At 50.2% G+C, this 12,874-nt stretch overlaps 1 gene segment (V, D, J or C); it reads right to left on the bottom strand.

Annotated features, from left to right (window-relative positions):
* Window positions 1–2,011: 2,011 nt before the first annotated feature.
* Window positions 2,012–2,521, bottom strand: LOC117885513. The segment is given in 2 exon segments: window positions 2,012–2,382; window positions 2,476–2,521. Coding segments are annotated over 2 exon segments (417 nt in total).
* Window positions 2,522–12,874: the final 10,353 nt, after the last annotated feature.

The following is a 12,874-nucleotide window of genomic DNA, read 5'->3' as shown; positions in this document are numbered from 1 at the left end:
GTCTGGAGAGAGACTGAGTCTCCTAGAACCAGGGGTTGGTATTTAACACGAACCCCCGGGGAGGGATTTGCATGCGGGTTCCCAGGGCGGGTATAAGAGCTGGCAGGGGGTGAGTGCTCAGTACATGGCGATGTCCCCTTTGGACAGGGGCCCCCTTTACACCCCAGAGAGACCCTGCGCTCAGCTCAGCGCGGCTGTACATTAGCCTTTGGTGTTTCGTCTGTGGCCCTAGGAGACTGGCTCCCTGTTGCCGTTGTGTGACTCCACCCAGGGGCTCTGTGTGCACAATTCCCACTCGTGTCAGTGGGCAGTGGGGGCCCAAATCTCCTAGGCAGGTTGGATAATCTCAGCCTTACTGAATCAGGGCCTCAGTTCCTCCTCTGTAAAATGGAGCTAATAACACTTCCCTCCTTCATGTGTGAGGGGAAAATCCAGGCCTGGTTGTGAGTCGCTCAAACGCTCGGGTGACAAGGGGCAGAGAAGAGCAGAGACCGGTTGGGGGCTGGGCATCCAACTGCCAGTGAAACCCAGTGAGATTCTGCTCCGAAATGCCGCAGGTTTCTTGATAACCCCCCAGCCTGACTCCATGGAGTCCATCTACAGCGTGTTGTACTCCGGCATCGGGGGCAGGTCTTTGTGGAATTTGCACATATGGTTGTGGGTTTGGAATGGGAGTTAAGGGAATTAGGATCCCCAGACCTACTTGGGCGCATGTTGAGTTGTTCACCTCATTTCCGCGGGGTGGGAAAGGGAACTTGGAAATAAATTGGATGGTTTGAAACAGGCAGATGTTCACACTAAACACAGGAGAAGCCAGCGCAGGGGAAGCAAGAGGATTCAGTAAATGGAACAGGGATTTTGGTAAAGGGGGCTGGGTTCTGGGAGGCTTAGGGCCAGCACCCTCTGTCTGGATCTTGGTAGCTAAGAGGACGCCCCATCTAACTGGGAGAGGGAGAAAGGTTGGGTTTTCCCAAGTAGCACCAGGCAACAGCTTTCAGGGCAGGAGCAGGAGGGAGAGAAGTCGGGAGACAGGAAACTTCTGGGCTGTCTCCGCAGAAGGCCTGTGATTGTGGTAGGTCAGGAGTGGGGCTGGGACACACACTGGGTGGGGGGAGGGGGAGAATTTGGCGGGGATGTTAAACCTTGTCCTGGTTCAAACCAATGATACTCAGACCTCAGGGGTTCAGGAGCCAAATTATCCATGAGTATTACCCAAAGAGCCACAGTAGTGTGAATGACAGGGAAAATATTTAGAGTGTATGTATACATATAGACACACTCTCTATGTATATATATTTAGTATATGTACACAAATATTTATATATAATATATTTTATTTAGATATCTAGATCTATAAAATTCCCACAGTAAGTTAATAACTTAGTGCAAGTCGATAACTCAATTGGATAATAACATAATAAACACATCCTGATTGGTTAATAACTTGTATGGGTTCGTAATTAAATCACACCAGGTGCTGCAAAGGGCGGCAGGAGACACATTAGAAAGCCCCTTGCGGCTGGATCCCCACAGTCTGGGTGTCGCTGGTTTAACCCAATCTCTGTTGGAGACCAGGGTGAGACCCGATGTGGAGGGTGGATTCTCTCTCATCCTCAGCTGTGGGGTTCTGTGAAGCAGCCCCGGCTAGTCATGCTCAGAGACAGGATATTGGGCTAAACGAACTTGACTTGAACCTCGCTGGGATTTCCTGAGTTCCTGAGGGGGAAATGCAGCGCTGGGTTCTGTAGCTAGTACCCAGAAGGGCTCTGAGATTGCTGCCCCCAAGATATCAAATTCTCCCACACTGAGGGCAATGAGACCTGGTTGCTTGTCTGATTGATTCCCCCTGGGGAAGCCATGAGATGTGAGCTCTGTGTGTCTGTGTTACAAGGAGCTGAGTTAGCAGATGAAGAATTTTCCCTCCCCCCTTTCCACCTCCTAAACGGCCTTGTGACCAGTGTCTCACCCCGCTTCTAATGGAGACGTGAGTGTGACAAGGCCCCGAGTGACTCTAGACAATCCGCTTCCCCTTTTTGTACCAGCCCCGCTTTGCTCTGTGTCGTTGTGTCTCTCTGGCACAGTAATACGTGGCGGTGTCTGCAGCTGCGAGGGAGGCCAGCTGCAGGGAGAACTGGTTCTTGGATGTATCCGAAGAGATGGTGGTCCGGCTTTGGAAAGATGCAGCAAACCACTTTCCCCCGTCAGGTGGGTATATCTGTGTTACCCACTCCAGTCCTTTCCCGGGGGGCTGCTGGACCCAGTCCCAGGCGTAGCTGCCATCAATGATGGAAACACCCGAGACAGCACAAGTCAGTGCAAGGGTCTCTCTGGGCTTCACCGCCCCCGGGCCGGACGGGATCAGCTGCACTGGGGAGAGGACATCTGGGGAAAGGGAAACAAAGCAGGAAAGATATTGGCCACCGAACAAATCAGTGGATCTGTCTCCAATTCTCCCGCTCTCCGATAGACACTCACAGCTGGGGGCGGAGAACAGGGACAGGAAAAGCAGCAGAGATTTCATTCTCATTTCCATGCAATGAGGGAAACTCCCCAGCGGGCAGGACTGGGCAGTTCTGTGTCTGAGGAGAGCCTGAACCCCCCGGGGCAGGGATTTGTGTGCGGGTTCTGCAGCGAGTATAAAGGAAGGGACACTGCTAAGCAGGGAGCGCTGTCGGTGGGAAGCAGAGTCACGCATCCCCTCGCGTCTTAGCGTGTGACCCAATGTCAATTCACCTTCATTGGAGCCCTTCAAAGGGAAGCAAGGGACTGTGGATCAAATCCCTACACTGTCTAAAGCCCCGGGCAGAGCTGAACAATAGAAACAAGAGAGGGGAGATGTCCAGAGACGTGAGACTCTCCTGAAATCAGGGGTAGGTAGGAGCTTCAACATCTTTATGGATCCTCTGGCCCATTCTAACTGAGAAACCACATTGCCCATGGTCCCATGTCTCCCACCAGCTTCCTCAGCCATACAGGATGTGCCCTGGTACCCACAGCAACACACAAATCATAGAATCATAGAATATCAGGGTTGGAAGGGACCTCAGGAGGTCATCTAGTATAACCCCCTGCTCAAAGCAGGACCAATCCCCAACTAAATCATCCCAGCCAGGGCTTTGTCAAGCCTGACCTTAAAAACCTGTAAGGAAGGAGATTCCACCACCTCCCTAGGGAACCCATTCCAGTGTTTCACCACCCTCCTAGTGAAAAAGATTTTCCTAATATCCAACCTAGACCTCCCCCACTGCAACTTGAGACCATTACTCCTTGTTCTGTCGTCTGCTACCACTGAGAACAGTCTAGATCCATCCTCTTTGGAACCCCGTTTCAAGTAGTTGAAAGCAGCTATCAAATCCCTCCTCACTCTTCTCTTCTGCAGACTAAACAATCCCAGTTCCCTCAGCCTCTCCTCATAAGTCATGTGCTCCAGACCCCTAATCATTTTTGTTGCCCTCCACTGGACTCTTTCCAATTTTTCCACATCTTTCTTGTAGTGTGGAATTCGTCTACCTGTAGAAATTCTCTCTAGGTAGATGAGATTAGGGTGAACTCAAGACATTTTAGGACACTTTCCATGAGTCAGTCGGCACAAAGACTTCCTCAGAATTTAAATGTGGAATTAGGAGCATGGTTATGGTTAAATTAAAGAATAATTTAGGATTTGGATTGGGATTAGGGGATAAATACAGGTTTATGGTTAGGGCGGTGGTTCAGTATTCCCTGTTTTTCTCAGAAATATCCCAAAACTAATTCTACCGGGCATAGCTTGGAGTCACTGGATACTTTACAGGTCATTGTAAGGGACTGTCTGGGCTTCAGCACTGACATATCCCTACACACAGAGCAAGTTTCACTCCCTCCAGCAGGCCCCAGCCGTCTCTCTCTCTCACACACACCAGTGTCTCTGCTACAGGAAAAGCAGCGGACACTAGGGTGATGCATTTCCCCCGAGAGTGTGCTCTGTCCCTGGGTTACTGCAGTCATGGCCTTTATTCTGACAGAGCCCAGAAAATGAATCTTCCCTCCATGCCCAGCTCTCTCCCTTTCCCTGAAGCGGTTTCTCACTCTCTGGTGCCTGGAACCAGCCGCTGGCTCCCCACAGCTGCGGCTCCTTCCCCATCCGACACTCCCAGGCAGGACCGGCTCTAGGCTCCAGCAAAACAAGCAGGTGCTTGGGGCGGCACATTTCCAGGGGCGGCATTCCGGCCATCCTCTTCCAGGAGTTGAGGCTTTCGGGTGTTGCAAGGAAAAGAAAACCAGCCCCTGTGCTTACTCGAGATTCACGGGGTTTACTGTACAGTTGCCCTCTAGAAAAGCTGGGTGCATGGAAAGCTAGAAGGAGCTCAGGTGCTGGGAACAGAGCCCGGGGCTGGACCAGACAAATGTCCGCAGGGTCTAGTTCTCTTTAAGATCTTGCCATGCTTACTAATGGGACTGACCCCACTGGCTCCGGTGGAACAATTTGTGGGGTAAGGATTACTCAGGCTAGGAAGGGTTTGCAGGGCCACTCTCAAAATCCCAATGGAGCTGAAATCAAGAATCTCTCTGAACGCAGACCTCACTGTTTCCAATCAGGTTTGCCTCTCTGGGCTCGAATCCATGGAAGGTTTAAATGGAAATTGGTACCATCTCCAAGTTAACCAGTTTGCATCAAGCTCAGAAGCCCTCAATCCTGAATTTCAGGGGTGTGCAAGGGGCCAGCACATCTGGGAAGAGGAGAGCACATAGGGGCTAGCACAGACGTGTCAGCCAATGCAGGGTCCCTTCGCTGGGCTGTCTTGTAACCGCACTGGTTTATAATGTAAGAATGCAGTCAGGCACCTGAGGGGAGAGATCAAACAGCTGGTTTATGGCTCTCCAGAGTGAAGTTCAGCGTGACAGCTAGATCCCAAGTGCATCGACCCTGTCCTCTAAGCGAACATGGACTGGACCTTGGCAAGGCTAACACAGAGTTCAGGAGATTTCACACTCGTGTGTCTGGATGGAGAGAGAGATTCCAGACCGGGTGCTCCTAGGGAAACCTAGGGGGACCTGTCTGTACAGATAGGCAGTGTACACAGAGAGGGTCAGGCTGATGCAGCCAGCCCCATTTCCGCCCCACCATCACCGCTGGAGCCCAGTTCCCCCAATCGCTCTGTATGACTGCAGCAGGCTGCCCTAGCCAAAGGCACCTGATCTGACAGAGCAGTGTCAAAAGAAGACATGACTCTAAAGAAACAGTGACTGGCCAGAGGGACAGGGCGTAAGGACACGTTTCCAGGAGCGGCAATCTCCTCTCTCTGTGTCTCTGTATTTCTGCAGCACCCCGATGCTTCCACCCAGGCGGCTCTGGGAGAAGCAAAGACTCCCAGGAACGTAACTGTCAGACTCAAACAGACTCCTAACAAAGGCGACACCAGACGCCATCCCGGGCTCATTCCGCGCTACTCTGGACACCACGAGGCGAGTCAAGGCCAGGCTAACTCCTCCCACGTGTTCTTTGCTTGTCTGAGAACCAAGCGCTCTCCTGAGCTGCTGTCTGTGGTGCTGGCTTGCAACCAGGGACCCACGCGTGCTCCCCCCTGAACACAGCCCCTCCGCCAAGCAGCGCCCCGGAGAGACGGGCAGGTGCTGCCCTTGTCACAGGAAAGACGCAAGGCACTGGGTTGCCTGACAATTGGCTTTCTCTCCCTCTCCTGTGCGGGCACATCCACACGAATACAAGATCTGCCTGGGGCACGTGCTTTGCATGGCTGCATGGAAAGGTGCAGGGCTGGAGCCTACCCCCCCAGTACCAGGATAGGGTCCTTGCTGACCATGTTCTTCCAGAGCTGGCACCTTTCTGCTCATGGATGGGATCCAAGCTCAGGAATGGGCCTGTGGTTCCGCTCAATACAATCAAAGTCTCATTGTCCCTGTGTTTGGAGAGGAGAGTTTCCAGGGGGGTTGTCTGGTGACTGCCCAGAGACAGAGGCTGCAGATTGTCTGTCCAGGTGCAGCCATGGAAGTGAGAGAGACAGATTTAAACAGGAAACTCTCATCACTATTTGCATATCCCCCTTCTTATAAGAGATGAGCAAACTCAGTTTCTTCGTGTGTGGCTGAGAGAAGGGCCGGAATTTATCTCTGGTGTACCACCCCTCTCCTAGTCGGGGTCCTAGCACCATTGGATTAGAGCTTCCTATGTGACTATAAGGAGTCCAGTTCGCATTTCCTTTGTCCTCTTCCTAACTCCCACATTTACCCCTAACCCTAAGAATAAAATCTCACCTTAACCTTTATATTGATCTGAACCTGAGAGCTAACGGGATACCTTAGTTCTATCCCTAAATCCTGTCTTCATACGTGAAGGCAATTCTAACCCTCAATGTAAATTCTTTTAATACTAGGTCTCACCCTCCATCACTACCTTGAAACTAACACTAACGCCCCTCCTAAAACCAAACGATAAAGATAAAACTGTACCCAAAATTGAACACTTACCTGAACACAAACCTAAAATTTGGACTCTATCCCTATTTCTAGCGGTAACAAATAACCTTAATCTTTAACATTTACCCTGACCCTAACCTTAAATATATAAACTAATTATAAATTTGGCCCTAATATTAAACATGACGTGTCACATTAACCTTTAACTGTATCCTGGACCTCAAATTTATTCTCTGTCTCTAAATCCTAACCCTATTTGTAACCATAAACCTTAACTCTAATCCTAAACCTAGAGATAATATTAGCCCTAATTTTTAATCCTACTCGGAGGCCTGAAGTCTTGCCATAACCCTAAAGTCTATACCTTAAACTGTAGCCTTAATGCATGGGTGGATCGGAGTTATGTGATAATGTTAATAGAGGTGAGGCAGAATAAATAGAATCACATAACGTTTAGTAGCCTTGGAGGCAGAAGTGTCAATAGTCCATTGTATTAAAAACGGCTTTAACGTTTGAAGCCATCACTTTAGGTTTGAAAGGAGTTTCCTTCTCCTGCATGCAGGCTGTTGGGCTCTGTAGGGAAGCTTGTGATCTGGATTTTTAACAGTCACTTTGCAAAGAGCCATGGTAGATCAGGATGGGGATGGATTGTGCCTCTCTCCCTTCGAGAGCAGCCTGCTTTGTCTCTCTCTGTCTTTGGTTCTTGTGTGTTAGGGGTCTGGATTCTGAACAATAATAAAGTACTATACAGTGGCTGCCTTTCAGGAAGAATATTGTATGTGTGTGTGAGAGAGAGCGAGAGCTAACATTTCTGTGTGCATATCCTTTAGGCAGCTCATGTGTAAATAGAGATGGAGCTGTCTTTGGAGGTTGTGAGTTCCCTCCTCCACCCCACACCACCCCACCCCCTCCAGGGTTGTAGGCCAGTAGCAGTTGGTACAGGAAGTATGATAGTAAAGCGTCCACTCCCACTTCTTCCCAGAAGCCTTCTGGATCCAAGGCATGATGTAGAGGTTCACATTACATCCATCTACAGCGCTTGTCAGACTTTTTCACTGCTGGATCAGATTGGGTCAGGACAATCTACCAGAAGATGCCCTGGAGAGGAAAGCAATTGGTGAGAAGTGATATGAATAGTGAATAATTAAATTAAAAAGGTCAGGGGGCCCAACTCTGCCTTGATGTGAACCTTCTGAGGCCGTTCCCAGCTGTGCAAAGGGGAGGGAGGAATTATTTGCCCCCACTTTGCTCTTACATCCCTTAGGTGTCAGAGGAGTTGTATGCTGGTTTCATTTGTGTCAAATCAACTTCCCAGACCAATCCCTTGAGTCTTGAAGAAGAGGACTCAGAGGGCCCCTTATTCTGTGTTGTGAAGCACCTGGGCTGGGGATCATGTTTGTGCTTTTACCTAAGGGAGAAGTAAGAAGATCTCAAATCCCAAGACATCCTTCCCTGGCCTGCTAGAGCGTGTTCTTGGGTCAGGGAAAAGCTTCCCTTATTCCTCACTGCCTTTGGGTTCGACTGTGGGAGACACGAGGATTTGGCAGCAGGACCAGAATCTTAGACACTCTCTGAGTACAAGGGGAAGGAGGTTCAGCTTTTTGTAGCTTTTTGTAGCCATGGGAGGCCTGGCAGTGACAATTGGCTGGTAGCTAATGTAGGATGGGAAAGTCACACAAGACTTTGGGATGTTCTGAGCCAAATCTCACTCAGTGGGAGCTGCGTTCTGTGACCCTAGTGCTCCCCTGACCCCCCACCAACGGGCCTCTGCTTCTCCCTCAGCAGCCGCCTCTCCCTGAGCTACCCCATTAAATCCCCTCGTGTTCCTTTCCACAACCATTAGTCACGTGACTGTCCCCAATGCCCTGAGTGCCAGCGCTGGGCTGAGTGATGTCATCAAGGTCTGAGGGGTGGATCTTTTATCTCCATGGTGACTCTGTGACATTGTGGAACTTTATTCTGGGTCGGGATGTCTCAGCTGCACCCATTGACACCAGCGCAGAGCTGTGATTTCCACATGTCAGTGGGGTGAAAACAATCCATGAGCCGCTTTGGAAAGTCCCGGCAGTGCCACATTCCCAGGCTCAGCGGAGTGGGGTTTATTCAGGTACTGGGTGATCTCTGCCCACAGCCCCGCCCGGACTCTGAATGGCCTATTTGCATATCCCAGCCTCCATCTCCCCCTCCCCATTTGCATATCTCTGTGCCTCAGTCTCCCCTCTCTGAACCAGGGGCTGGGATAGTTCCCGGGCTCCCGGCGGCGTTGTGGGGATAAAGGCAATAACCGCTTGTGAAGGGCGGAGATGCCACGGTGAGGGGCCCCACATCGGTTATAAATGTAACTGTTGCCGGCCAAGAGGGCCCTGAGGGGGCAACCGGGTTCGTTGCCCGGTGTGCGTCGCACCAATAGACACACCAGGATGGAGAAGCAAACCAAGTTTATTCAAGAGCTCTGAATAGGCACTAGGAGCCCAGCATGTCTCAAATCAAGCGCAGCACATACAAGCAAGTCTTCCCTTTTATATTCCAAGCTGTGTGTGTGTAAGCCTTTGTTCTGTTATTCCCTCTTTACCCCTCCCTCCTCGAGCAGTTACAGTTAGAAAGGTTCCCGTTCGCCTGCTTATCTTCGGCCTTGCAAGCTAAGACGTAGCAGGCTTATTCCTCCCCGTTTTTCCCTGTCTTTTCTCTACTACATTTGCTAGTGTGAGCGAAACAGCAGGTGTCTGCTAGAAAAGTTGACCATTACATTTCTGCTTTTTAAGCTGTTAGCATGGAGGCTGGTTAAAGTTCACAAGATGGAGTTACTGTGTCTCACTTAGACCAAGAGCAGGGGGGTTTCATCGGCACTTATGGCCTTCCATCCCCCCGAGTTACCTGGTAGCTATGCCTAGTGACGCCAATAATTCCCTCCTTTGAGAACACTCAACAAACCTTTGGCAGAGTTTTCTCATACTCTAAAGACAAAATGTGATTAAGCTCCATGCAATTGGGATCATCAATGAGAGAATATAAAGGAACTTCTGGGGAATGGGAGGTACAAATCTTATGTATGAGCACTTTACAGCAAGCGAGCAAAAGGAAAAGGACAAAACATATCACAACACCTGTGAGCAAGATGCAAACAATGCCTCCCCCTAGTCCCCTTAGACCAGGTAACCAATTCCAAAGGGAATCAAAAATAGTGGGTTCCTCTTCCTGGGCCTTCCACTGGTTCAAGGCCTGTTCGGCTGACAAGATGTGCTTGTTAATATCCTGTGAAAACTATGGGACATAGGTACAACATTCTTCTCCAATAAGGGCACAGACCCTGCCCCGTGAGGCTAACACATAATCTAGGGCTTGGCGGTTTTGCAGAGCCAGCAATTGAAGCTGGTAAAGCTCAGAGCTTATGCCTTTTTCTATGGCCAGGGTATCATTGGCAAACTGGGTGAGAAATTTAGACAGTCTCCTGTAGAGTTGGGCTAGCCGTCCCACCCCATAGGTAGGGAGGAATATCATCCCAAACCTGTCTCCCTCACCGATGGGTTCAATGGTAGCTCTCAAGGACCGATAGTACCTAGGGTGACCTGAGGGAGCCTTGGTGAGAACACGGAGGGGAGGAGCGAGATAGCCTTTATAACAGCTACCATGCCAACCAGGAGGAAGCCATTTGTAGGCACTCTTACCACAGACCCAGAATGCTTCACCATAACTAACCTCTCCATTGTTACCTTGTAGGTCCCGTAGGGTGGCTTTTGGGGAAAGGGCAAAAAATGCAGCGCCGGTTTGCCAACCGGTGGCATTTAGTAAAGGAACAGTGAGACTTATACCAGGACCAATATAAAATCTACATGTACTAATGCCGGCAAACCAGGTATGATTACTTGTACTGGCTTGCTGATAACATATGAGACCAGTGGGCGGAGAGCGTAAACGAATGGGCTGGGGCTTAAGAGTGCTACTATAGTGGGAATTCCAAGAGCCATAAGGAGTTTCCGCAGTACAGTTCGATCGCAGACTTAAATTGTCAGAGGTGCTGCTGCTGGTAACCATCCAAACAAATCAAAAAATAAAAGGACCAGGACCATAGGCTAGGTCGGCCTACTGTGAATAGACAGATCCAATGCAAAGGGTTCTCGCGGGGAGTGCGCTGTGGCTGTTCAGAGAGATCACAAGGCATTCCCAGTGACCCTTACTGTCTTTTGAATAACAGCTTAAGTCCCAAATCATCGCTGGCAGTCTTTTCTGCAGGCTGGACAGTCCACTGTTCAGGAGTGGGTACTGTTTTCAATTGAGAGTGATGAATCCAATTCTCGTGCCCTTCGAACTTTGTTGCCGTGTGGGAGACCAGCAGGACGGTGTGGGGTCCCTTCCACTTCTCTTGGAGAGGTTCGTCCTTCCAGATCCGAACAAGAACGGAGTCACCAGGCTGTAAGGAGTGGACCGGGGCATCCATCAGAAGAGGCTGTGAATATTTGGTGTACCTGTGAAGAGAAGAAAGAACAGCAGACAGAGGGCACATGTACTGAGACAAGAAACCACACCCCATCTCCCACTCCCCTGCCAGAACCGGTGTACCATTCATAGGCCATGCCCTTCCAAACATAATCTCAAAGGGACTAAGCCCTAACCTGCCCTTGGGAAGAGCATGAATGCGGAGTAACACAAGGGGCAAAGCATCAGGCCACCTAAGAGAGGCCTCCTGACAGACCTTTGAGAGGTGCCGCTTAAGTTTCTGATTTGTGCGTTCCACTACTCCACTGGCCTGTGGTCGCCATGGTGTGTGGAGCTTCCAGGGGATTTGCAAAGCACTTGATATCTTTTGAACAACTTGAGATGTGAAGTGTGTTCCATTATCAGATTCCATCTACCGGGGGAGTCCGAAGCGAGGAATGACCTCCTCGACAAACTTAAGAGCCACTGTTTTGGCAGTGTTGTTACGACATGGGAAGGCCTCAGGCCATCCACTGAATCGATCCACCAGGATGAGGAGGTACCTGTACCCTTGGGACCTGGGAAACTCAGTAAAGTCTATTTGCCACACCAATCCTGGGCCTGGGGTAGGTTCCAGAGTGGCTGGTAACACTGCTACTCCTGGTTGAGGGTTGTTCTTTTGGCAGATTAAACATTCAGCCTGTACCTGTGATGCTAGGGGTTTAAGTCCGGAGGTTAGAAAATATTTATTCATAAGCTGGGTAAGAGCCTCTCTGCCTGCGTGGGTGGTTTGATGCAGTTTCTGCAACACTGGTCGGATCAGGCCCTTGGGCAGGAGGATTTTTCCCTCTGTGGAATAAAGCCATCCCTCCTTTTCCTGGAGACCGAGACTGTCAGCCAGGTTTCTGTCCTCTTGGGAGTACTGAGGGGCTGCAAGCTCACCCACTGATGGGATGAGGGCATGCATTTGGGCATTCTCCTCTGTTGGTGATTTCAGGGTAGCAGCGCGCTTGGCTTCCCTGTCTGCTCTGGCATTGCCCTTGGTTACATCTTGATCTTCCCTTTGATGGGCTTTGCAATGCACCACTGCTACTACTGAGGGGAGTTGTACCGCTTCTAACAGCCGGAGAATTTGAGACCCATGCTTAACCGGAGAGCCTTGGGCTGTTAGCATTCCCCTTTGCTTCCACAAACCAGCGTGAGCATGCAATACCCCAAAAGCATACTTTGAGTCAGTAAAGATATTAACCCGTTTGTCTTTTGCCAGCTCGAGTGCACGAGTCAGGGCCACTAGTTCAGCAAGTTTGGCAGATGTCCCAGCAGGGAAACTTTCAGCTTCCACGGTATCATGAAGGGTCACAATAGCATAACCAGCCCTCCTTTGCCCATCCACAACAGTACTACTGCCATCGGTATACCATTCCAAGTCAGCATTTGGGAGTGAAAAGAAGAACAGGAGTACTTGTGGCACCTTAGAGACTAACAAATTTATTAGAGCATAAGCTTTCGTGGACTACAGCCCACTTCTTCGGATGCATTTGGGAGTGGTTGATCTTTTAAATCTGGGCGGCTGGAGTATTGGGCATCTATGATTTCCAGACAGTCATGTTCCTGCTTTTCTGTCTCTGGTAGCAGGGTAGCTGGACTAAGGAAGGGACAGGTTTGCAGGGTGACTTCAGGATTCTCTAACAGTTTTGCCTGGTACCAAGCAACCCGAGCCGGTGTGAGCCAGAGACCACCCTTAGTGTCCAGCAGGGCTTGGACCATACGGGGAATATACACTTGCACAGTTCCTCCCAGTGTCAGTTTTTCAGCTTCCCCAAGCACTAGAGCAGTAGCTGCGACCGCCCTCAAACAGGCTGGCCATCCCTTTGCAACTTGATCCAGTTGTTTAGAGAAGTATGCCACAGGACGCTTCCAGGCACCTAATAACTGAGTAAGCACTCCCTGGGCTACCCCTTTCCTCTCATGCACATACAGTTGGGATGGCTTAGAGAGATCTGGAAGACCCAGGGCTGGGGCTTCCATCAACTTCCCTTTCAAGATTTTA

Source organism: Trachemys scripta, chromosome 12, assembly GCF_013100865.1.
Source record: "Trachemys scripta elegans isolate TJP31775 chromosome 12, CAS_Tse_1.0, whole genome shotgun sequence".
Lineage (NCBI taxonomy): Eukaryota > Metazoa > Chordata > Testudines > Emydidae > Trachemys > Trachemys scripta.
The sequence above is the reverse complement of the archived record's forward strand: the minus strand, read 5'-3'. Positions and strand labels throughout refer to the sequence as shown.